The sequence below is a fragment of the Elephantulus edwardii genome, unplaced genomic scaffold, assembly GCF_000299155.1.
Source record: "Elephantulus edwardii isolate Elephantulus edwardi_28Jun2011 unplaced genomic scaffold, EleEdw1.0 scaffold00005, whole genome shotgun sequence".
Lineage (NCBI taxonomy): Eukaryota > Metazoa > Chordata > Mammalia > Macroscelidea > Macroscelididae > Elephantulus > Elephantulus edwardii.
In genome coordinates, this window is record NW_006399755.1 from 7,380,754 (window position 1) to 7,407,069 (window position 26,316).

At 40.0% G+C, this 26,316-nt stretch overlaps 2 protein-coding genes across 2 annotated transcripts in view; both read right to left on the reverse strand.

Annotated features, from left to right (window-relative positions):
* Window positions 1-2,206: 2,206 nt before the first annotated feature.
* The window catches only part of TXNDC12 (thioredoxin domain containing 12 (endoplasmic reticulum)), a 34,644-nt gene continuing 10,534 nt past the window's right edge, over window positions 2,207-26,316 (reverse strand). The window contains exons 2-7 of the mRNA XM_006879678.1: window positions 22,138-22,198; window positions 8,779-8,831; window positions 7,058-7,131; window positions 5,501-5,570; window positions 4,111-4,194; window positions 2,207-2,286 (exon numbers count right to left, since the gene is read on the reverse strand). Of these exons, the coding sequence (XP_006879740.1) occupies window positions 2,207-2,286; window positions 4,111-4,194; window positions 5,501-5,570; window positions 7,058-7,131; window positions 8,779-8,831; window positions 22,138-22,198 (422 nt within the window). The remainder of the gene's footprint in view (window positions 2,287-4,110; window positions 4,195-5,500; window positions 5,571-7,057; window positions 7,132-8,778; window positions 8,832-22,137; window positions 22,199-26,316) is intronic.
* KTI12 (KTI12 homolog, chromatin associated (S. cerevisiae)) lies at window positions 11,788-12,855 on the reverse strand. The gene has a single exon (XM_006879677.1). The coding sequence runs from the start codon at window positions 12,853-12,855 to the stop codon at window positions 11,788-11,790; it is 1,068 nt and encodes a 355-aa protein (XP_006879739.1).

The following is a 26,316-nucleotide window of genomic DNA, read 5'->3' on the forward strand; positions in this document are numbered from 1 at the left end:
TTCCCCCCTTTTGTTTTTATCATAATTATGTTATCATCTAGATGAGCAAAGCTTTGTCTTTAATATTGGACATGTAGCTAAGCAAGGCTGTTCCTTGGAAAAGGACATCATGCTTTGAAGGATGTAGTGACAGAGGAGAGGAAGAACCCCAAAGAGATAGATTGACATTGTGACTTCAGCAATGAGCTCAACGTGTCAGAGATGATGGAGAAAAGACAAATTGTCAATTATTTCATCTTACTTGAATCCACAACCAACTCCCTTGGTACCAGGAATCCGATCAAGAGACATATTGCTTTAAGTAAATCCACTGTCTGGGACTTCTCCAAAATACTAAAGAACAAAGATGTCAGTTTGAAGACTAAGGTGTGCCTGACTTGCTATGTTTCTGAGAGCTAGTCAATGAATAGGATGACAGTAGAACTGATCTTTGACTTGTGTTGCTGGATAAGAATACTGAATATCCCAGAGACTGCCATTAACAAGCAAGTATGTGTTGGAAAAAAGTGCAGCCAGAGTGCTCCTTGGAGGTAGAGATGGTGAAGCTTCACCCCACCTACTCTGGGCATGTTGCTAGGAGAGGCTATTCCCTGGAAAAGAGACATCATTCTTGTAAAGGCAGATGAATTGACAGTGACTTCAGCAATGGGCTCAGGTGTGTCAGAGATGAGGATGGGATAGGACAGGGTTCTGATCTGTTGTTTATGGGGTTGCTGTAACTTGTACTCAATGGCATCTAATACACAACAACAGAAAATTACAGTTCTTTAGGGGCTGTTAGGTCTAAAAGGCAAATGAAATAAAACACATGAACAATTTAGAAAGGCGACTGGCACATACTAAAGCTCAAATATATGTTGTTAAGAATACTATAGAACCCTCAAGCTAGCTAGAAAAACCACTGAAAGATTTTAAGGAAGTGACAGGTCATATTCTTCATTTTTAAAGACCACTCCTGGGTAAGCTGAAGTAATCCTAAGGTCATATACACGCCTTTGAACATATTAAGTTTGAATCTACCAGTGGTTGAGGGAGAAAAATGGGCAATCGCCTGTTATGCAGTTTATAGCCTCTGAAAACCTGCTAGAGTCAACAAGACATGAAAACTCTTTATTAATAATCTAGGAAAGGCCTTCCCATTGTACTAATGATTTTGTCTTGCAGCCTTTTTTTAGGACTAATGATGAAGACCAAGAAAGGTAGAGTATTCAAAAAGTAAAATAGCTGCACTCTGAGGTACTCATTAGAGTGTGGGAGGTGAAGAAGAGGGAGAAGTCCAGGGCGACTGTGCTCTCAAGGTTAGTTTTCTTCCTGAAGTGATCTCCATTCCTCCTTCCATTGTCCAATAACAAAAAAGACAATCACACCATATTTCCTTTAGAAGTTTTATTAAAATTTAATGGAACAATTTATATTTTCTTAACCCCAGTACAAAAATACAGTTGATGACTTGACAAAAACTGGTTCCAACTAGGGCTGGAAGGTTGAGTTTCTCCAACAGTAACAAAGGGAAGGCATGCTTCCAGCTGGGGCTGAGTCCGAGCACACAGTCATTCCTGCACTCACATGCGTGCAAACAGGAAGCCTAAGCAGGCGAAGAAGGATGTTGTGGCATATCAGGAAGGAGCCCAAGATTATTCCCAGGAGAAGAACAGGGTGGGAGGAAAGATCCTGCTAAAAACCAAGCCAGTTATCTTCAGTAGGGGGTAGAATCATTGATTTTATTACAGTTACCATTTTTGGTTTATTTTATTTTTTTTTTTTTTTAAATAAAAACCAACCCCCCACAAGAAAAAAAAAAACCCAAAAACCCGGTATTGGCTATTTTAACATTTTAGAAAAGATGCTACTGGTCTTTGTTTAACACCAAGGTAACACAGGAGGAAATAAAAATAAGATTCAAATACCTACATGTGAGGAATAAACCTCTAGGTGGCTTTTAAAGCTCAAGTTTTGTGACAGAAGGGTTTGTTCTTTACATTCAACAACACAACATTTGAGGAGAGGGGGCAGAAGGATGTCAGCCACACTCTGCTAGACTCACAGACATGGAGACCAGCTTATTAACGGAACTCTCCTGCAGTGAGAGCTCCTTCCAGTGTAAGCAGAGCAAGGTTTCCAGAAGGGCTGTTTTAACGGTTTCATTATTCCGTTTCTTGCAGCTTTCCTTAAATAATACTAACTTTGGTAAAAGAAGGTATCCACGTTACAACTCATCTTCAAGATGCTTCTCTCTGAAGGCATCACCTGTCAGTCGTACCTGAGCTTCCTTCATCCCTTGAACAACTGTGAAAGAAAAGTTGGGGGGAAGTGTAAAATAGATTGTTAATACCTGACATCTTGTGAGCAATGTAGATTCTTAAATGTTTAGAATAAACATAAGCAACACAGGATCTAGCCTCAAGATGTAGCTCTGGATTTTAGTCTGAGAAAGCCATTCTGCCTTCGAATTTGTTTCCTTATCTATAAGTTGAGACAACACCTTATTAAAACAAGACCAGAAACTATAAGAATGAAATGAGACTGAAAAGTATAAGTGCTTTATACACTATGATTAGAGTTGATCCCTTGTAAAACACCACAAAAAATTATTTACTTGAAATTAGTGGAATACAGCACACCTCTGTACTCACCATCACTATGCCTTCTGAATTAATGTGCCACTTATGTAATTTTCTATAGATGTTACAACGGTGTGTGTGTGTGTGTGTAGAGAGAGACAGTTTATAGGGGAGATGGTCTCTACAGGGGGAAAAAAATCACACATGGCAATTTCTCAGACCAAAAAAAGAGAAAATCATACATGGCAACTTCTCACACCAAAAAAAAAGAGAAAAAAAGAAACCTTGAAGTAGGTCTGGACAGGTTGGGGATGAATGTCTTGTCTACCTCTGAGGCTCAGGCTTCAGAGCAGTGATTCTACAACAAAACCCCTATACAATGTCAGGTTGAGAGCGACTCTTGAAAAGGAAGCCTTACGAGCCGCATAAACATAGTTCGTTATTTTCCTTTTGTTTTGCCTAAACCTTTAGTAAAGTCAGGTTTGAAGATTTCTATTTCATGTCAACTGAGCCTTGAAGAATCCCAGGAAAAATCTTGTGTCTACATTTGGACTACATTAACGGATGATGTCAAATGTGAAATGGTAAGTTAAAAGGCACTCGAAAGGGAAGGTGAATCTCAAAGGACAAGAATTAGGGAGCTAAAGTCCAGTTGCCCTTCTCCATTTGGAAACTTTCCCTTCAGCACCAATCGAAACAGAAGGAAATAATAAATTTCCTCAGATCTCTTCTCTCTTCTTATTCTGAGAAACAGAGTTCCAAGGGCTCAAAAACATAAATTGACCTACTTGACTGCACAGTGACAGAGAGAAAGACAGTAAACAGTGTTCTTCTTTTAGATGGGGTGGAGGGGTTTAGAAGGAAAAATATGAACAATCCATGGCATGGATGCCAATCCCTGCCTCCAAAATGATTGTAATGGTAATAGTCAAGGATTAAAGAACAGGAAGGGAAAACTGACAAGATTTCACCCTTCCTTCACCTGTCTGTGCTAATGCTGTTTTCTCTGCCTGGAACTTATTTTTTACCGCCTTTTGCTGGTTAGATCAATCACCTTGTTTCTAAGCAAGCCTAGACTTCTCAATGTAGGGATGACCCCAATCCCTCTCTTTCCACTTCTGCAGCTTGAAATATCCTCCTCCTATCTGTCCATAAAGGTAAATCCTTCTTGAAGGTCCAGCTGAGAAGGTATAATAGTTAGGAAAACTCTTACGACATGCTCATCTAACAGTTCGAACTCCCCTTACTCTAAACTCTGACAGTAACAGTAGAATTTTTGCAATGAGGATAAAAGTTCTGGATTCAAATCCTGGGAGGCCATGGGCAGCAAATGACTACATCTGTGAGTCTCCATTTTTCACTGTCTCTACAGGTCAGTGAGGTCTCCAGCTGGACTGTAAATTGCTGATGGAACTCTCTCAGTCTTATTTTTTCTTACTATATCCTACATAGGATCTAGCTAGTCACACAGTGAGGTTCCTGCCATAAGATTTTGCATATGGCCCATCCTATTTCAATCTCGAAGCAATCTTCCTTAACTTAACCATACCTTGCTCAGCATTGACGTAGAAGTACTTGTAGCTGGGGTTTCCATTCTCATTGATGATTTCTGGATGCACCTTGCCACTGGGATCTAATGTGGACAAATGTCAAAGGAACTGTAGCAATTACAACAAAAAGGCACTTTACACATGACACAGTACACCAAGTCCTCTGGAATTGGGGCCTGTCCACCTTTGTAACTCATTATCTCACCATTACTGGCACTTTATTAACTGGACTAAGCCCTTATGTCTTGGTATATGCAATTTCTTCTTTCTATGCTCCTTTTCTGCATCACGATGGCAGGATCCTATATTTTTATTTGTACTCCCATATAAAATTTAGGGAGCTTTGGTAGTCTAGAGGTAAGAAGCTGCACAGCAATCCCAAAGGCATATGGTTCAAATCTACCAGTTGCTCCATAGGGGAAGAATCAACAATCTCCTTCCATAAAATTAACTGCCTCTGAAAACCTCTCGAAGGTCAACTTTAGATTAGATCTGATTCAATAGTACACAACGGTAGGAAGTCAAATTTCATACTGAATATTTATAATAAACCAAGTGCTATATCAGGATATGAGGGAGGAGCAGATACAAGCTGGTATTCACCCTGAAGTATTAAGGCGGACTTTAGACTTTAGATGCTTACAGGGGTAGGCACTAAGGCAAACCTTACAGGGGTAGGCATTAAGGCAAACCATAAGCATTTACAGGATTCTTGTATTTGCTAACTCCTCCCTCCTGAGTCAAGTATAAGGTTTTCAATAGAAAGAACTTAGCTTCATTTGCATAGAATTCTCTTTGTGATCTGTTCCCTGGCAATTTTCAATAAAGGCACAGGGAAGCTGGGTTTGGCTTCAGTTGTTGGAACTGTTTGCCTCCTGCTTTACCTCTGTTTATTTATACATTCTTGGTGTTTAGCCTCGTTATTAGTACTATACCCTTGGTCAACAACAACACAGAACCTAGTAGAACATTGAACAAAGATTAGGTGGTCATTAAATATCTACTGAAAAACTGGTCAAAGATATTTGCCTAGTTTTACCATCCATCCTATGGCCTAATCTATTGTCCTTGAGGGCAATAAGGTCAAGTGTAGGAATTATGATTTACCTCTGTTCCTGTAGGGTGTCTAATACAGTGCTTACTTAGTATATGGCAGTCACACAAATGACTGCGGAGTAAATAAATAACACTCTGTCATTGATGACAAAGTATTTACTGGGAAACATTTTTCTTCAAATTTGCAGTCTGGCATTGAGAAGCCCCTTATTTTCTCCTGTAACTCATTTTGATGGGCCTGGCATCCTAAAATAGTTTCACTATATAGAGTCAGTGCTTTGATTCATTTTTCTTCCACACCACGGGTTCCCAAATCAAAATCTTGCACCTTACCCAGGAAAAGGATCCGTGGAATGTAACCCCCATCAGGGCTGAAATCTTCATCTTTGGGCTCCTCTTCATCCTGTTAAGAGTAAATGTAAATCCTTGGTTAGACCGTGTCCTTTCTCTGATCAAAAGCTTTCAGCAGCTTCCCACTCAAGGTAAAATTCCCAGTTCCTGTAGTAATTTATAAGGCTTTCTATGTTCTGCTACCTGGGGACTTCTCTAACTTCACAGTCTGCCACTCTCTCCCTCTTCAACCACACTGCCCTTCCTGTTGTTACTTGTTAATAAACAAGTGAGACAGGTTCCTACCTCACTTCTCCATCTGCCTGTGCACACCTCCCCAGTAGACAACAGTTCACTCCCTTATCTGCCTTAGATCTTTCCTAAAATTTCCCCTTCTTTTTTGAATACCTATTTAAACTAGTGAACCATCTCTGTGTTCCTTCATTTTTAGACATAGCACTTAACAGGATCTCATATATTTTACTTTAATCTCAACGACAAAATGCATTTTTCTTTTTTTTTTTACTAAATGCATTTTGATTTTTCACTGCTCAGGGCTTATATCATCGACTTGTACAGAGTATTTAATAAATAAATAAATTGCTGAGACTGGCATTTTAGGTACAATTATGGAGCCATATAATCTTGCCAGGAGATGCAACCATACAGACAGTTTTCTTTTTCAAGAAAGCACTGAAGGTGAAGAATGCTTACTAAAGACATTATTTCTGTTTCCTGTGTGAAGTTCCTAATGTTGATATAAAAATTGGTAAGTTCATGTTTACAGAGAATTGTGATTTTACAATATATCGCGTAGTTTGTATTACAGAAGAGTTAAAATGGGCTCTTTTTTTTTTTAAATTGTAATGCAGCTTTACCTAGAGTGAAGTCTATCTGTATGCAGGATAAACAACCCCTTAGCTGCCTCAGTGTTAACTTTTCATGTGTTTTTATGTTTATGTGAGCTCCATCTTTTTAGTAACTTACAGCTACATGTATTATCATAAAACACCTGAGCTTCTCACACCTAAACAAATTACTCAACTCTGTCAGGACTAAGATGTTCTTTCATAAAATTAAGATAGAACCAATGGGCTATAAAATTCTTCCAATTCTAAGATCTAATATTCTTAATTAGAATGTGAAAACCTATAGTCTAACTGTACTATCGTACATAGAGGTTACCTCATGATAAAAAAGGAAGAGTTGTACATATCTGCCTAGCACAGAATCAGTACTCTAAACCAAATTTAACAGGGGTTGATAGCCTACATGCATGACTATATCTTTTGTCTAATTAAACAAACATAAAAAATAGGCGATGACCATAGGAAAAAAGCTGAAGGGACTTTAAAATTTATTCACTTCACTCAATCTCTCTTTTTCCTCTAATAAGAAGATGCTGGATGATCTTCTAACATATCTTTTACACACCTCAGTAGAAGAACACATACGTGCTTCTATACTTGCTAACAAAGCTTTTATACCATAAAGGATGTTAATTCTAAAACTGGAAAGTCTCCAAATCATAATATAAAAGAGATATTTTCAAAGTCTTACCTCAAGATTTACCATAACAAAATTATGGGCAAGTTCTGAAATTTCTGTAGATTCTGCAAATTTTGGCTTTAAGGCTAAGGAAAGAGGGGGGGGAAAAGATTTTTAATTTGAAGAAAACCTCAGTATCATTTTCAAAACCCCAAATCCTAATGAGCAGGACTTGTTGAATTGACTTACATAACAGAATCATTTTTTCCTTCTCCATAATTAGAAGACTTTGATTCTGCTTCTGCTCAGATACCTGCATAGCAATATGCCCTTGAGTGATTTACTTCATTACTTCTGCTTTAACCACATTTATAAAATAAAAAAAAAAACAACAGCACTCAAGACAACAATGAGGTTATCATCTCACCCTAGCAACAACAGTGAAATTCAAGAGGATAGCAAACAACAAATGCTGGTGAGCATGTGGAGAGACTGGAACTCTTACTCACTGCTGGTGGAAACAGAAAATGGTAAAATCACTGCGGAAGGCAGTCTGGCACTTTCTCAAAAAGTTGGAAATAGAATAACCATTTGATCCAGCTAGCCTACTACTGGAATTATACTCTAAAAAAAATGAGAGCTGTGACACAAACCAATGCATTTACACCCATGTTTACTGCTGGATTATTTATAAGGGTGAAGAGATGGAACTAGCCCAATTGTCCATCAACAAACGAATGGATAGAAAAACCTGTGGTACATTCATTCACCCAATGGAATATTTTGCAGTATTAAAAAACAATGAACTTGTAAAATATTACAAATATGGAAAAGCCTGGAAGATATTATGCTGACAGAAATATCTCAGTCACAAAAGGACAAATACTGCATAACACTGCTGTTATACAATAGGATTGACATGGGATGGGAATCAAATTGGAAAAGAGTGGATAGAAAATAAACACCATACTGGAACAGATGAAGGAAAGGACGGTCTGAAAGGATGGTATGATTATATGTATGACAATTAACAGTCTGGAACAAGAAGTGCATTAAAAAGTGAACTGAGGAGGAAGAAAAAGAGAGGGGAAGGAAGGAAAATGTGCTTCAATGCATGAATGGAAACCCAAACTTTATAAAAATTTCCATTAAAATTACACACAGACACAAATGGTATATAAAAAACAAAACCACCCAACCATTTGCTTTTTTATGTATTTCAGTAACTTCAGTAGAATAGAAAAAAACCCCAACACACCCCAGTACCAGTAATATGCTATTAATAACCACTTTTACTAGATTTGTACTTTTTCCAATCAAGATTGTAAACCTGACTAGAAAAGATGATATAGCAGAAAGAAGACATGCTCCAGAGTCAAATAAACTTGGTGTCTAACTTAAGTCTCACCTCCTCCAGGAAAACTTTTCTAAGGTCTTTTCATCTATCTGGACAGGATTTCAACTTCCTTTAATATCTATTGACCATACATATATTTTCGCACTTCATCTCACACTCTAATTGTACCTTAATTGCTTCACCACCCTATGAACCCCTAAAACAAAACTGCAAAGTTCCTGAGTATGGGCAAACCTTTGTTTCAATTACTTTTAATTTCTTACTGATATTTCAATGAAAGTTTATATAAAACTTGAATTTCCATTCATTCATTGTTGCATATTTTCCTCCCTATCCTTTCAAAATAATCAACAAGGCTGGGTCAATGACGGTATTTGTTAACTCTTATTTGAGAAGACATCTGAGACTTGATTTCAGATTAAGCACTTGTACTTACCTTTGCAAGCTCCACACCAGGATTTATGTATAATCACCATCAATGGTAATCCACTTAAAAACAAACAAATAAAAATCATAATCTAACAACTCCATTTCTCAAAATCTAGTCTAATAAAATGACTGTTTTATAGAGACAAAGATTCATATGTAAGATGTAATATGATTTTATTTTGGAAAATCTTAAACCCAACTATTCAGTTAGTAACAGATTATCATAACAAAATATTCCACCAAATTGACTTCTTCTTGCAAAGCTTGAAGATTCTGGCACAGAATATCAAGACATGTTTCTAGAACTTGTCATTCACTTACATAATCATTGAAAAGAAAAAACCCTATCATTACCTGACTTTTATGGTTTTTTAAAATTAATGTTAATGAAAGTTTACAGAGACATAGGGTTTCCAATCATTCATTGTTGCACTTTACTCCCCGTCCATCTCACCCCCTCCACTTCATTCTCTTTGAAAAGTAAAACTCTGTCATTGTTATGCAATCCTTCCCCCCCAAGTCCACTCCACTGTGCAGCCTTCATTTTGGACTCCTGTCAATAATACCCAATCATATATCCTTTTTTTTAAGTTTGTGTGTGTGTGTACCATCAAATTGGATCTGACTGGTACAGGAGGAGATTGTCCCTCCTTCTCCAGCAGAGCATCTGGTGGATTCTAACTGCACACCTCTGAGACTGCAGTGCAGCTTCTTGCCACTAGGCCACCGGAGATCCCTCATATATCCTTTTTAAACAGTTCTCTCCCTCATCTGTTTCAATGCAGTATATATCATTCCTCCCTCCTACTCTGTCTTCCCTCAACCCTGATGGCAGTCCCATTTAACAGTGGCCCTATGCAATATTTCTTCTTTTGTAACTGAAATATTCACTCGGCATAATGTCCTCCAGGGTCATCCATTTTGCATAATATTTCATGAGTTCCATAGTATTATTGCCTCTGGAAACCGGCTGGAGGGTCAGCTATGAGTCAGTTCTGACTCTAGGCTACATAACAATATATATTGCATACATCATGTGATGACTTGCTTTATTGCTATAGTCTGAAATTTACCTTTAATACTGATAACAGTACTGATAACTGATAAGAGCACTGCCAGTTACTAAATTATAATACATAAACTTCTCTGTGAAATCCAGGTTCTTTCCTCTTCTAAGCTTCTAAAGCTGTCATCATCAACCTTTTCACTCTGTACAATCACCTAGTTTTCTCACCAAATTATGTCTTCGACTCCAACACATAGCAACCCTATGTACAACAGCTCTGAATCTTGCTCTATCTTGAGACAGTTTTATTGTCTCTGACACACCTACCCCCTATCTCCTGCGCTATTCCTCCACCCTTCCAAGCATGATGTCCCTCTTCAAGGACTGGTCCCTCCTTGCAACATGCCCAAAGTATGTCAGACAGAGCTTCAGAATCCTTGCTTCCAAGGAGCATCATGATTTCACCCTCTTCTGGATGGACTTGTTCTCTTAGCAGCCTCACCAAATAAGACATTAGTAAAGGGGCAGTGTAGAGAGGAAGACTGAGGATGAGATGGATTGATAACTGGGGCAACAGGGGTATGTATGTCAAAGTCAGTGAGACTGGCTTCAGCTATTGTTGTAGGCAACTGGATGGCAAATAACCACCCCCCATTTAAACAAATGAAGGAAACAAACCTAAAGTAATATTGGCCTAGAAATGTGGTATAAAACATGGTTGTTATCACAATATAATCACTCTGGATCAGACCAAACAATTCAGTCTGTCAAGCATATTATCAAAGCACTACTTCAGGCAAAAGGCATAAGGATGATACATACTTATCTAAAGCATCAAACATACATACGATGGCTAGTTTAACCTTTAGTAGTTAAATAAACAAAAAACTATACTGAAGAGATGCCAGAAGACTTTTTTAGTTTAAAAGATTTTATTGAGAAAGCACAGTTGTACCCTGCTTTTTAAAAGACTGCTTTACACCGCTGTTTTTATAAAAACACTCATTAGAGCCAATTCTGGAATATTTTCACTTAAAAATAAAAGGGTTCTGTACTTATTTCACAGCAAGCCAGTAAAAGGGGGGAAGCACCCATTTGGAAGAGCATATGGCATTACCAAGCTCCTCCCTCGAGAACTACACTCAGCATTTTAGTGAAAAGGAGCCATAGCCTTGGCCTGTGTTTGTGAACACTACTGTATTAGTGATTTTTTTAAAGCTCATGTTTTATCTGGTAGGATATTTTGGAAGGAATTGAAAAGCTTAGCAATTTTTCACACATAAACTATTACTTCTTCCCTGAAATACTTTGGTTTATAAAAGGTTTCATAAATATGCTCTATTTTTAGGTGTACTCTAGTGGATACAGAAAACTAATGGATACACCTGTGATGCCAATTCGCACAAAGCAGGTATATTTATGGCATATAAAGGGCCTGTTTCATTGTCATGAAAAAGGCATTTACAGTTTGTCACTTTTTTATTCACAACTGTCTCAAATAACCATCCACTACTCTTCCACAACTCAGATGGGGGAAATGTAAGGGTTTCCCCAAAGCACCCAAAATAAGCAATCCCTATCTACCTGTTGTTTGGAAGAATCTGCCAGGAGCCTCAAAGCTAGTTCTCTAGTTTGTCTTCTCCCAGCTTAGGTTATACACACAAGGTCTGGCAGAAGCAGCCAAGAATGTTCACTATTATACATCTTTCTCTTTTTCTAAAAAAATATTATACATCTTAACAGCCCAGAAGCATAGTCCATGGAGTACTGTGCAGCTAACCCAAAGGGGCTTCTCTGTGGTAGTTCAAATCCACCAGCTGCAATTCAGAAGAGAGTTGGGCAATCTCCTCTCTCGCCGATTCTGAAAACCCTTGGAGGGTCACCAGGTTCCATTTAGTTAGCAATGTGTTATAGTTACTGGCATAAAAAATAAAAAGGCTCTGCTGATGTAAAGATTACTCTTCCTGGAGAAAGCGAGCAGAAGACAGGAGTCATGATTTTCTCACTTGTTTAGTTCAAGCTCTGGCTTAGATACTGCAGGAACATATTGGCTAGCTGAGGGAGGTTCTCGTTGTTAGGGTGCATTTTGGTGTAGGAAATAAACTGGCGTCTGAGGCGGGTCAGTTCTGCCATGGTAAGGGGACGGGTAAAGCGCAGGCTCTCTGTGGTGCCAGGAAGCGTTAGCAAATCCCCTGGGACAGCGTTCTTTTGGGCATCCAGCAGCCCTACCAACACCTGGTTAGTGATCTGGTCTAACTGATGCAGAAAGCTGCCGGAGGCAAGGGGCTGAGACTGTGTGGCTTGATGGGGTGGAGGAGCTCGGTTCTCAAACAACGCAGCCCGGATCTCCGCCAAAGGCAACGGCTCCTCAAAGCCCACCAGGGTGAACAGGGGGCGGTCCCAGCGGTTCCGAGAGTCGGGAGCCTCGAATCGCAGACTTAAGGCCTCCAGAAGTTCAGTAGGATAAAAAGTTCTGGGAACATGCTCTGCGGATTTCTCGCATTCTGTAGCCAAAAGGGTTGGAGACTCTGGTAGTGTCCTGGTTCGGCCCTCTGACTCCTGTTCTTTAGGCGCCTCAGCCTGGGATCTCCCATTTATTTCAGAGCCGGCCGCTTGTGGTTCTCCAACACCAGCACCCCTCACCTGAGCTCTCCGCCCATCTTCTCTGCGAGGCCTCCAGCTCACGTTCAGGTTCCGGCTTTCAGACTCCCCCTCGCCCGGCTCCGGAGGTCCTCCTTTTGGCCAGCAGGGTCGCACACAGTAAACCAGGCAGAGAGGGGTGCGCGCTGCCCGTGCCAGGCAGTAGAGCTCGTACCGGAATCCCTTAATGTAGTTAAGCGAATCGAGGATGACCACATCTTGGCGACTTAGGCGCCGCTCCACCGCGGCTCGCAGCGCCCCGCGCAACGCCTTCTCACGGGTCGAGTCGCCATACACCATCGCGTCCTCCGCTCCCAGCACTGCCGCGTCGTCCACGAGGTACACTGTCCGGCCCTCGGCCACGAGAGCGCCACGAAGCTCCTCCGCGCGCCGGCTTTTGCCGCTGTACGGCAACCCGCAAAACACGACCAACGGCATTCTCGCAGGATACGGCCATGTACAATCAGCTTGCTTAAACTTCCGGGTTACTCCGCGTACCGGAGCACACCGGAAGTGCTAACCCTACTTCCGGCTCCTGACGGACTTCTCCTGTGGAAACAGTTCACTTGTTAATTGGGATCACGTCCAGTTTCTTCCGATAGGTCCTGCCTGCCAGCAGCTTTTTGTGTCAAATGACCTTTTTGATCGTATTGTGGCAAAAGACTGCTGTTACGTGCCCTCCAGTTTCATCACTATCTTTTGAACCTTGCCTTTCATTGCTATCCTAATCTTTAGCACGCTCTAGCACAATGTTAAAATCACTGTTTAAATATTTTTTTAAAAAAATCACCATGTTAATTCAATTTGTTGACTTTCTCTACTCTTGCACCTATGTCTTTTCTCAAGGACTCCTCCCTCCTTATAATGTGTTCAAAATATGTGAGACAAAGTTTCACTGTCCTTGCCTCGTGGGAGCACCCTGGTTGCACTTCTTCCAAGACAAACGTCTGGGTTTTGGCAGTCCATTAAACACTCATATTCTAACACCGCGATTCAATGGAATCTAGTCCTCTTTAGTAATTTTTCACTCATTGTCCAACTTTGAGACGCACAGGAAGCAACTGAAAATACCATGGCTTGGATCAGGTGTAACTTGGTCATTAAACTGGCATTCTTACCATCACTTTAATTTCTTTTTCCCCCTATCACTTTAAAGAGGCCCTTGACATAAAATTTTCCCAATGCAACATGTCTTGGCTGCTACAACTACCCTGGATTCAAGGAAAATAAAATTGTTGACTTCAATATTTTCTCCATTTATTATGGAGTGTTGCCTATTGGGCCAGTGGTGAAGACTTTTTGTTTTCCATATTGTAGGGAGCTTGATAGCCTAGTGGTAAGAAGTTGTGCTGCCAACACGAAGGCATGTAGTTCAAATCCACCAGCAGCTCCACAGGAAAACGATAGGCAGTCTCCTCCTGTGTGAGCTACTGAAAAGCTGCTGGGGAGTCAACTAAGGGTCAGTTCTGACGTGACAACACAACAACTAAGTCTTTGATCTTCTGTGGTAACAAGTGTTCACTTTCTGCAAGAAAAGCTGTGTTGTCTGCATAACACAAGTTGATTAATCTTCCACCGAAACTGATGTCACATTCTTCTTTATAAAGTCAAGCTTCCTGAATTATTTTTTTAGCATAGACTTAGGAAGTATGTAGAAAGGTACAACCCTGAGGCACTCCGTTCTTGATTTTGAACTATGCACTATTGTTCTCTTCAGACAACTAATCTTGGTGTATGTAAAAGTTTCACAAACATAATTAAATGTTTTGGAATTGCCATCCTTCTCAATGTCATTCATAATTGGTTATTACCCACACAAATGTCTTTGCATAGCCAATAAAATAGAACATCTTGCTGGTATTTATTCTATGCTTTCCATTAAGATCTGTTCGACATCAGCAATGATGTCCCTTATTCCCTGGCTTCTTCAGAATCTAGCTTGAATTTCTCACAGTTCACTATTGATGCACTTGTTCCAGCCATTTGTTGTTGTTCCAGCAATTTTTAATTATCTTTAGCAAGATTTTACTTGCATGTGATATGAATAATATTGCTTGATAACTTCCGCATTCTGTTGGATCACCTTTTCTTCATGGTGGATTTTTTTTAACATTTATTTTATTATTTTTGTGTGTGTATCATCAAATCCTTCAGTATGGACTAAGGCTCAACGTCAAGAAGACAAAGATTCTCACCACTGGACCAATTGGCAGCGTCAGGATGGATGATGAAGAGATTGAGAGTGTTCACAGCTTCACTTTGCTCGGCTCCACAGTTAACACTCTTGGTACCAGCAGTCAGGAAATCAAAAAGCGTATCGCGATGGGAAAGTCTGCCGTTAGGGACCTCTCAAAGGTACTCAGGAGCAACAGTGTCTCTCTGGAGACTAAGGTGCGCCTGATACAGGTCATGGTCTTTGCAATCGCTTGTTATGCATCAGAGAGTTGGACAATGACTAGGGAGGACAGAAGGAGAGTGGATGCTTTTGAGCTGTGGTGCTGGAGAAGGGTACTGAATGTACCCTGGACTGCCAGGAAAACAAACAGATCCATCTTGGAGAGGATTAAACCAAGCTGCTCCTTGGAGGCAAGGATTCTGGGGCTTCGTCTGACATACTTTGGACATGTTGCCAGGAGGGACGGGTCCTTGGAGAGGGACATCATGCTTGGGAGGGTGGAGGGACAGCGCAGGAGGGGAAGACCCTCTATGAGATGGATTGATTCAGTGACTGGGGTAATCGGGATGGGTGTGTCAGAGGCGGTGCGGTTGGCGCAGGATAGAGCAGGGTTTAGAGCTGTTGTGCATAGGGTCGCTATGAGTCGGAAACGACTCGATGGCACATAACAACAACAACATCATCAAATCTTATCTGACTGGCACAGGAGGAGATTGCCCCTCCTCCTCCAGCAGAGCATTTGGTGGATTTGAACCGTGTACCTCTGGGATTGCAGTGGGTCACCTTTTTTTAGAATCGAACAAATACGGATTTCTTCAAGTTAGCTGGTCAGGTAGTTGTCTTCCAAATTTTTTGGGAAAGGCTAAAGAGAATGTCCAAGATTGCATTTGTTTCTTGCAACTCATCACCTGATATTCCATCAGTTCCTAGAACCTTATTTTTTCCCTTCAGTGCAGCTTGAACTTCTTCCTTCATTACCACTGCTACTTCCACAAAGGGTTTGATGTTGATGAATTCTTTTTGATACAGTGACTCGGTGTATTCCCTCCATCTTCTTTTGATATTTTCTGCATCATTCAGGGTTTTGCTCATAGAATCCTCTAGTTATTCAACTCACGAGTTGAATTTGTTCTTCAGTTCTTTCAGCCAAAGACTGCCCATTCATTTATTAAGGTGCATAGAGAGACCTGATGGTCAATATTTAACTGTTTTGGCTGTGGTTATTTACTGCTGAGTTGAAACCAATCCATAGTTAACCTTTGAGGCTTTCAGAATCAGTAAACTGCATGGGAGGAGACTGTCCAACTTTCTCCAATGGAGTAGTTGGTGGATTTGAACCACATGCTTTTGGATTGGCAAGGCAGCTCCTTACCCATTAGGTTACCAGTGATCTCAAAGTTAACAAGATGCCTTTTATTTGTACTTATGAAATCTGGCAATCCTACTTCTGGGGAAAGTATACTCTCCAGAACCATGAAACTGTATAATCTGTTCTAGAAATAGCAAGCACTATAGTTTGATAAAAGCAGAAATGAGTGCTTCTGTACAAGCATGTGTGTATATAAGATAATTATAGATCACTTAGTTGATCCTAATTTATAGAACACAAGATTTAAAAAAAAAAAAAACCCAAAACATCTGACACTTATTGCCATTGAGTTAGAAGAGGATCATAGCTTTCTCTTGTGGAGCCACCAGTAAGTTTGAATCTCTCACCGATGAGTTGGCAGCTCAATTCCTTAACCACTATATAAGATAGGTGCACATATTTTGCAGGTGGAACAGTCCCTCTATTACAATAAAAGATATTCAAGTCTTGGCTCTGCCATTTATTTACTGACAATGTAATTACAGTAAAATTAATTCATTTATGGAGCCTCAATTTCCTGTTCTTCATATTTTAAAATCCTGTCATGTCCAACTGTGTTAGCTCTGCACATACAAACTGAATAGAATATTGATGGCAATTACCTAATAAAGCCAACAAAAGTATTTCCCTAACTTATTATCACTTAAAACATTCAATTATGATGATGTATTATAGAATGGCAGCATTAAGAATGAAATAGACTGATTTTCAAGATGTAAAGATGTACTTTGATTTCCTTCTCTCACCACCTACTATCCATGTAACTGTGAGAAAATTACATTACCTACCTGATGCCATGTTTCCTCAGTTATAAGATACAGTTAATACATATTAAATGAGACAACGCATTTTCATTAAAAAATGAGATAGCACATTTTTTACTTAACACCATGCCTGAAAATAATAAATGCTCAAGAAATGATAATATTTGCTTTTATTAATAATACTTTCATTATTGATCTTGAAGCATGTTGCAATGTGCCACTTCACCAGTCTTCAAGCCAGAAATGTCTAAGTTCTCGCTGCTTAATTAGAAATCTGGGACAGCCAAAGTTCTGAGCAAACAGACCGTAGAGCCCAAGACTCAGTCAACAATAAAACATTTGCCTTTCTAGGAAGATAGTGCCAAATGCAAAGAAGTCAGTCCCCTCCCAAAACTAAAGCCAAAGCAAAGGTGTTAAAGGCCAAGATGGCAGTCCTAAAGGGGATCCACAGTCCCCTCATCCCCCCCAAAAAAGAAGATCTGCATGTCACCCACCTTCCAGCAGCCAAAGATGTTGAGACTCCAAAGGTAGCCCAAATACCCCTGGAAGAGCACCCCCAGGAGTAACAAGCTTGACCACTATGCCATCATCAAGTTTCCCCTGACCACTGGAGTCAGCCATGAAGAAGACAGATTAACAACATACTTGTGTTCATTGTGGATGTCAAGGCCAATAAGCACCAAATCAAACAAGCTGTAAAGAAGCTCTGTGACATTAATATACCCAAGGTCAATACCTTGATTAGGCCTGATGGAGAGAAGAAGGCCTATGTTTGCTTGTTCTTGACTATGATGCTTTATATCTTGCCAAGAAAATTGAGATCATCTTAACTGAGTCCAGGTGCTAATTTTAAAGAAAAATTTTTCTCGCCATATAAATAAATAAATAAATATATAAAATTCATTATCATTGTTGCCCTGCAAGTTTTCATATACTTGGTGCATACCGGGGTTTGTTTGTTTGTATTATTTTTATTTTTTTTGTGTGTGTGTACCATCAAATCAGATCTGACTGTATAGGAGGAGATTGCCCGTCCTTCTTCAGTAGAGCATCTGGCGGATTCAAACCACGTACCTCTGGGATTGCAGTGCAGCTTCTTGCCACTAGGCCACCTGAGCTCCCCTAGTTTTCATATGTTTGGAAATATTGGTTTTTGTTTGCTTTTTGTTTTGTTTTGTTTTTGTTTTTTAATTTAGGTTGTTTATTTTTTAATTTCAATGAACATCTACAGAGATTTTGGAATTCTATTCATTCATTGTTGCACCCTTCTCCCCGCACAAACCCCTCCCCCCAGTTGGAAATATTATGTGCCATCGAGTCACCTGTGATTCCTAATGACCCTATGTCCAACAGCTGTGAACCCTGCTCTATCCTGAGCTGACCTTATAGTCTCTGACCCCCCCCCCCATTAAACCCAGTCACTGAGTCAATCCATCTCATTGAGGGTCTCTCCAGCCTCCCAAGCATGATGTCTCTCTCTAGGGATTGGTCCTTCCTTGTAACATGCCCAAAGTATGTCAGATGTAGCTCCAGAATCCTTGCCTCCAAGAAGCAGCTGATTTCACCCTCTCTAGGATGAACTGCTTGCTTTTCTAGCAGTCCTTGATATATTCAATACTCTTCTCCAGCACCACAGCTCAAAAGGCATCAATTTCCCTTCCATCATCCCTAGTCATTGTTCAGCTTTCTGATGCATAACAAGTAATTGCAAAGACCATGGCCTGGATCAGGTGCTCTAGACTTACATCACTGCTTTTCAGTACTCTAGATGTCCCTGACAGCAGACTTTCCCAATACAATTTGTCTTTTAATTTCCTGACTGTTGGTGCCAAAAGTGGATTGTGGAGTAAGCAAACTAAAGCTGTAAACAATCTCAATCTCTTCACCATCTATCATGATGCTGCCAGTTGACCCAGTGGTGAGAATCTTTGTGATATTGAGCTTCAGTCCATATTGAAGACTACAGTCCTCGACCTTCTGCAACTAGCACTTCAGGTCCTCCTCAGTTTCAGCAAGCAAGGTTGTGTAATTTGCATAAGACTGTTGATGAGTCTTCCTACCATCCTAATGCTACATTTCTTCTCATTGAGACAGCCTCCCAGATGATCTGTTCTGCATACAGATTGAAAAGAATATGGAGATAGGCATACACCCTTCCCAGTTTTGAACCATGTAGTATTTCCTTGCTCTGTTCTGACACTGCCATCTGGTCCAAGGACCCGTTTCACATAAGCACAATTAAGTGTTCTGGTATTCTCATTCTTCTCAGAGTTAGCCACAATTTGTTGTGATACAGTCAAACGCCTTTTCATAGTCAATGAAACACAGACATTCTTCTGGTGCTCTATGCTTTCAGCCAAGATCCATCTGACACTGGCAATAATGTATCTAGTGCCACAACCTCTTCTAAACCCAGCCTGCATATCTGGCAGTTTTCTGTTGATGTGCTGTTACAGTCATTTTCGGATCAGTTTCAGCAGATTCTTCTTACTTGAATGTCATATTAATGATATTGTTCTGAAACCTAAAATCCACTCACGGCAATAAAAACCTAAGTACATCGGAGACTTGAGAGCTAGAACAAGAAATCTGGAGACTCCCATGATTCAACTGATCTTGCTGGCTGGTAGTACATTATCTCTGTCAAGTTTCCAGAGCACATTATTCTCCTTTCTCTTATGGAATAATGTCAGTTTATCTTGGTGCTATACATACCATTAAGAGCATTTCTAAGAGAGTAATGGTCATATATGAGTCTCCCATTAATTCTTGACAAGGCATCTTACATGAAGTAAAAGAATTAGTGAATAGTTAGTTGACAAATATGTGCAAAGAAATAGTTTCTGAGCCTTGAAGATTTGCAACCTATGGAGAATAAATTGCTGGAGGACTTGACAATTTTAAGTCAAAACAGCTTTCATAAAGTTGTATGTATTAAAATCTAGGACTGTAAATTCTTATTCTATGTGGAATGATTAACACAGTTACAGATTCTAAGGAAGACCAAGTGCCAGATATTAAAGACCATTTAAGGGAACTAAGTTCAATTTTCTCATGTTAGCCTCATCTTTGTAGCCCAAATCCAAGGGCCAGCACCAAAGGGACATATTTGCGATTTTTTTTTGTGGGTTTTTTTTTCTCAGATACTAGTCAACAACTTTGCTACTCAACTTTGTGGCATGGTCTATACCCTAGCTTCCCTATCTTCAATGGTCAGGTAAGAATAGTTGATGCCGAGAGAGAACCTCCAAAATCCTTGGAAAAGTCAAACTCATAGGTTAATCTTGTCCACAAATCTAAAAGCTACAGATAATGTCATTCCACAATCAAACTGTTAGCAGAAATTTCATTTTACAACTTAAAATATAAAAGTCTTAAAAACCTTCTCTCATACCACAATAAGATAAAGGTAAACAACACAATAGAAAAATGGGCACAAGATATGAACAGCCACTTCACCAAACAAGACATTCAGAATGCCAACAAACACATGAAGAAATGTTCAAAATCTCTAGCTCTAAGATAGATGCAAATCAAAACAACTATGAGATATTATCTCACCTCAGTAAGAATAACAAAATTCAACAGAGCAGCAAACAAATGCTGGCGAGGTTACAGAGAAACTGGAAACCTTATTCACTGTTGGTGGGAGTGTAAAATGGTGCAACCACTATGGAAGGCAGTATGGCGCTTTCTCAAAAAGTTGGAAACAGAAACACCATTTGACCCAGCAATTCCACTACTGGGAATATATCCTAAAGAAACCAGAATTGCCACCCAAGCAGATATATGGACACCTATGTTTATTGCTGCTTTGTTCACAACAGCAAAGAGTTGAAAACAACCCAAGTGCCCATCAACAAACAAATGGGTAGAGAAACTGTGGTAAGTTCACCCAATGGAATACTATACAGCATTAAAAAATAAGGAATTAATGAAATATTATACAAAATGGGTGATCCTGGAGGACACTATGTTGAATGAAATATCTCAATCACAAAAGGACAAATACTGCATTATGCCACTATTATAAAACAGGACTGACATCAGGTTTGGGGGGAAACTAAAAAAAGAGGGGAAAAATAATGTTCACTGCATTTTAACTGATGAGGGAGAGAAATGTTTAAAAGGGATATATGATTAGGTATTATTTGTTTGGCAAGAGTCTAGAATAAGAGCTGTATAGTAAAGTAGACTGGGGGTTTTTCTTCTCAAACTGAAAAGCAACTGGGTGGTGTGGGGAGGTGTGGGCAGGGAGGAAAATATGTAACAATGATGAATGGAAATCCAAGTTCTCTATAATCTTTCATTAAAATCTCAATAAAACAAACAAACACCTTTCTCTTCTCTTTCCTGCCTTTTCCTTCTCTTTTATGAGTTTTCTGTGCATAAATTAAACCAACCTGTTCAGCTTGAGACTAGTAGTATGGTATCTTGATTCAGAGCACAGGTCTGAAGCCAGAACGCCTGGTCTGAATCTTGTCTCTACCACTTCCTAGTTGTGTGACTTCAGACACACTGCTTTTTGCCTTAATTTCTTCATCTCCAAAAGGAAAATAACAACAGTACTCACCTCAAAGCACTGTTGTGAGAAATAATAAATTAGTTTGCTCATATAAAGGGTTTATATTAATGTGGTGCATAGTAAGAACTTAGTAATTATTGACTGCTATTATTGTCATCATGAGGACAGTGAAATTTTTTTTCTCCCTTACTTTGAACATTTCATCAGGAGGGATCAATCACTGGTGAGAGCCACGGTATTTGGTGAAGTAGAGGGTAAAATAAAAAAAGTCACCCTCAGTGAGGTGGAGTGACACAGTGGTTACACAATGGGTTCAAACACAGTAACAACTGTATAGAAGGAACAGGATTGGGCAACATTTTGTTCCATTTACTATGAATCAGAGCTCACTCATGGATACCTTAACAACACCTAACAACAGCAACATCTAATGATAACAGTACACTTACTGTTGTTTAATTTATTGTTGTTATGTGCCCTGGAGTCAGAAATGACTCATAGCTGGCCTCCAGTAAATTACACTGGAGGAGATTACCCAGCTCTCTCCTATAGAGCTGCAGGTGGACTCAAATCATCCGCCTTTATGTTGGCGGTGTTAACTCCTTACCAGTAGGGCCACCAGAGTTCCCTTGTTTGACTGTATATCATAATTAATTAATCAATCCATTTTAATTAATGTTATAAAAAATGTCTATGAATGCATGAAAATACCGTATGTTTTGTAAACTTTCACTCAAAAAAGTAACACAACCCTTTAACATTTATTGTGGTCATTGTTATCAGGCAACTTCTTGCTCTGCACTGCATTTTTTTCACCTAAAATTAAGATTGAATTGATGATTAAAAATGTTTTAACACCTCAGTGACCTAGAATCCTATTTCGTACCTGGCAGCTGCTTCTTTCTTCCCATCTTCTAGTGTCCTCCAATGAATGTGATCACCAAAACCTAGAAGAAAGAATGTTATAAACATTCATATCACCACCACAGAACACAGACCCAAAAAAGAGGTAGGGTATATTCTTATGAAGGCAAGGTCTGCTATGGAGAGCTTTTTGTTCAAGTTCCAGTTGCACCACTTTTTAGTTGTTTGGGTCTTGGACCATCTCAGTTTTCTTAACTTTAAAAGTGGGACAACAGCACATAATTTGGAGGCTTTGCTGAGATCTCATAAAAAAGACTATGGTGCACTGTACACATAGACTGTGCCAATACCATGATAAGAATGAGAAACAATTTTCTACAAATTCAACATGAAGCAGGCCACAACAACTCACTGCTAACAGAAAGCAATACAGCTTTACAGTCATAGAAGACACAAGTCTGTGATTCCACTTCCTATTATATGTGTGACATTTTGAGTGAAGTGCTTCAAGCTCAAGTTCTTCATCCATAAAACCTCAATGTCTTAATGTACAGATTAAATAAGAGCATGTATGCAAAGCCACTATAATCATCATTATCCACATTTTAGATATAGCAGTGTTTTAAAATCATGTCACTGTTAAAAAAAAATCATGTCACTGTTGTATAAGAACCATTCAGAGGCTTCTCAACGTCATGAAGATAAGCATAAATACATTCTTAGAAAGGTGCTTATAAACTAGTGTAGTGGGTTTATTTTTCCAAGTGGCTCTCCTTGTCCACTGGCTTCAAATTTTGCCACATGGCTGAACGGAGCTATGCTCATGATGTGAGTGAGATGAATAGTACCTTCTGGGTGGGAACATGCAGTAAGTGGACTGGTTAGGGGCCAGACCTTAAGCTGAGCACATTTAGAGGTAGGACACAGGAATCTCATTACAAACAAGAAAGTAGTAAAGAGTGTAGCATGTGTTCTTTAGGGCCACAGAGATTCCTGCACAGGACAGAGACAGACCAGAGGATGAAATGCCATAGCAGCAGCAGCAGTGGAGACCAGAGACTGAAGTGAGACAGAGGTGGCCTGGGATTGCTACCCTGGAGCCAGAGCCAGGGGACCTTTGCCCAAGCTTGCTAGAGGACTGAGGGAGGGCAATGCCATAATTGGCCAGACTAAGAGAGCTTCGTAACACTGCCCTGAGGCCAAAGGTCAGAAGCCCTTCTAACATGCTTGAGAAGCTGTCCTGACTAAATAATTGTGTCCTGTTTCCAACCTGAATTATATAGCCTATTAACTTCCTTAATAAACTCCATAAACACGAGTATGGTTTTATCAGTTGTGTGGCCATTGCAACAAACTGATGGACCAGAAGCATAGCTGTGAGATTCCTGGGAGGGACAGCAGGTGTTAGAAACTGGTAGAAGTAGGTACAGGGAAGGTGGGGCGTTCCCAACTCCATGAGAATCAGTTACTGAAAGTGAAAGGCAGCTGCCTTTATGCCAGCCAGTCTCCTTTTTGCACAAAGGCTTTCAGAATATGGCAACTGCCCTCCTTTCCAAGCCTCACCACTTCATGTTTACTGAAAATCTACACAGGAAGCTGTTCTAATTTCCTAAAATTTAGCCTGTATTCTTTGCTCTCTACACTTTTCGCTGCTGCAGCTGCCTTTCTTCCCCATTCTCATTTCCAACTTAATTTTCAGGTATCACTCTAGAAGATATTTCTTCTTTAATTCTTTTTTTTATTATTAAATTTTATTAATTTTAATGAACATTTACAGGGATTTTGGGTTTTCATTCCTTCATTGCTGCACCATTCTCTCTACCCTCCTCTCCAGTTTGTTCTTCTTCCCCCGTGATCCGAATGTCTGCTTTAATTGTCCTATTGCCACAGTGCTTGTCAAAGTCAGTTCTGATTAATCTCCTTTGTCAGTGTGTCCTTTGCCATTCCCTATCACTCCTCCCTGAGAGAGACTTCACCCTGAGTCATAAGGAAAAGGGGATGGCGTATTCTCTTAGCTACTTCCTGCTGAAAAGGGACGCTGTGGGTTTCAGGGTGAAGATCTTCTCTCACTACTCTAAAGGGCCCCTTTGGCAGTAGGAAACACATAGACTATTATGGAGATTGATTTTGGAATTTAGATGCACTGTTATTAATTGTGCTTAGCCGTACAATATCCTTGAAGATGTATCATGGGGGGGTTGCAACTTAGAAGACACAAATTTAACTAACAAGTTATAAGTACATGAGTCAAAAATTATGGAAAAGTAAAAGAAAAGATTCTTTCATTGTTTTACAAACCCTCCCCCAGGTCCCCTCCACCATGGAGCCATCGCTCTAGACACCTGTGATGACAGAAATACCTAGTCACATATCTCTTTTAAACAGTTTTCTCCCTCCTCTGTTTCAGTACAGTATACATTATTGAACCCATCTTACTCATCTTTAATTCTTACTCTTCTTTAATTCTTAATGTGTCCCAATCTTGCCCCATCACATCTCTTCTGAGGCTGAAAAGCGAGTTTCCTAAAGAGCTAGACCATCTGTTTCCTGTTCTTCCTGTTTCCCTCCCATTTAGTACGGTTGTTGCTGTTATGTGCCTTGTTGCTGTTATGTGCCGTCAAGTCAATTGCGACTCATAGCGACTCTACGAACACAGCCCTAAACCCTGCTCTATCCTGTGCCAATCGCACTGCCTCCAACACACCCATCCCGATTACCCCAGTCACTGAATTAATCCACCTCATAGAGGGCCTTCCCCTCCTGTGCTGTCCCTCCACCCTACCAAGCATGATGTCCCTCTCCAAGGACCGGTCCCTCCTTACAACATGTCCAAAGTATGTTAGACAAAGCCCCAGAATCCTTGCCTCCAAGGAGCAGCCTGGTTTAACCCTCTCCAGGATAAATCTGTTTGTTCTCTTAGCAGTCCATGGTACACTCAATACTCTTCTCCAGCACCACAGCTCAAAGGCATCAATTCTCCTCCTAGCGTCCCTCGTCATTGTCCAACTCTCTGGTACATAACAAGTGATTGCAAAGACCATGGCCTGTATCATTAGCACGGTACATGGCCACAATATTGACTATGTAAATGAATCTTAGTAGGGTCATCTCTGCAATTCTGTATTTGGGAAATGTTAGCATTCATTATAACTATTCATTGACCATCTAATAATATGTGACAGGTATGCCGGGTATGCCATTTTATTTAAATTTGACCATAATAATAACAATAACAACATACTTTTACTAAAAAATATATTTTACTTAAAGGTGGTATGGTTCCACCCTTAAAATGGGTGTTGTTGTTGTTATTGTTAGGTGACACTGAATTGGAACCAACTCTTGGCTGACTCTCCAGGTTTTCAGAGGCTGAACACTGCACAGATTACCCATTGTTCTCCTGTGGAGCAGCTAGTGGATTCGAACCAAATGCCTTTGATTTAGCAGCATAATGCCTTACCCACTAGGGCACTTGTGCTCCCTTTAAACAGGTATGATATAAAGTTATTAAAACCCCCAAACCATAGTCAAGTTAATTCCGATTCATACTGCCTCTATGTGGCAGTTCAACTCCAACCTATCGGGTCACTATGAGCTGGATGAGAAAGTTGTTCATATTAAATAAGGGGGGAGGGGACGTGAAAAACTTAATAAAATACTTAGCCATACTATAAATGATCCACAGTAGCATGGATTGAATTATGTTCCCCCAAAATACGTGTGAAATTGGCTAGGCCATGATCCCCAGTATTGTGTGATTGTCCTCCATTTTGTAAATATCTTCTATTTTGTGATATGTCTTATAACTCCCAACCTCTATAGTTACTATGGGATCTCTGGTGGTTTAGTGGTAAGGAGTTTCACTGCCAACCCAAAAGTGTGTGGCTCCACAGGAGAAAGATGGGCAATCTTCTCTTGTAGAATTTATAGCCTCTAACCTACTGGAGTTATGCAGATGACACAACCCTGCTTGCTGAAACTGAGGAGGACCTCATGCACTTGCTGCAGAGCGTCAAGGAATGCAGCCTTCAGTATGGACTGAGGCTCAATGTTAAGAAGACAAAGATTCTCACCACTGGACGGACCAATTGGTAGCATCATGATAGATGGCGAAGAGATTGAGATTGTTTACAGCTTCAGTTTGCTCGGCTCCACAGTCAACACTCTTGGCACCAGCAGTCAGGAAATCAAAAAGCGTATC

Bases quoted from the DNA above. Each gene is read 5' to 3' on its own strand.
- KTI12 (XM_006879677.1), bottom strand. From the start codon at position 12,855: ATGCCGTTGGTCGTGTTTTGCGGGTTGCCGTACAGCGGCAAAAGCCGG.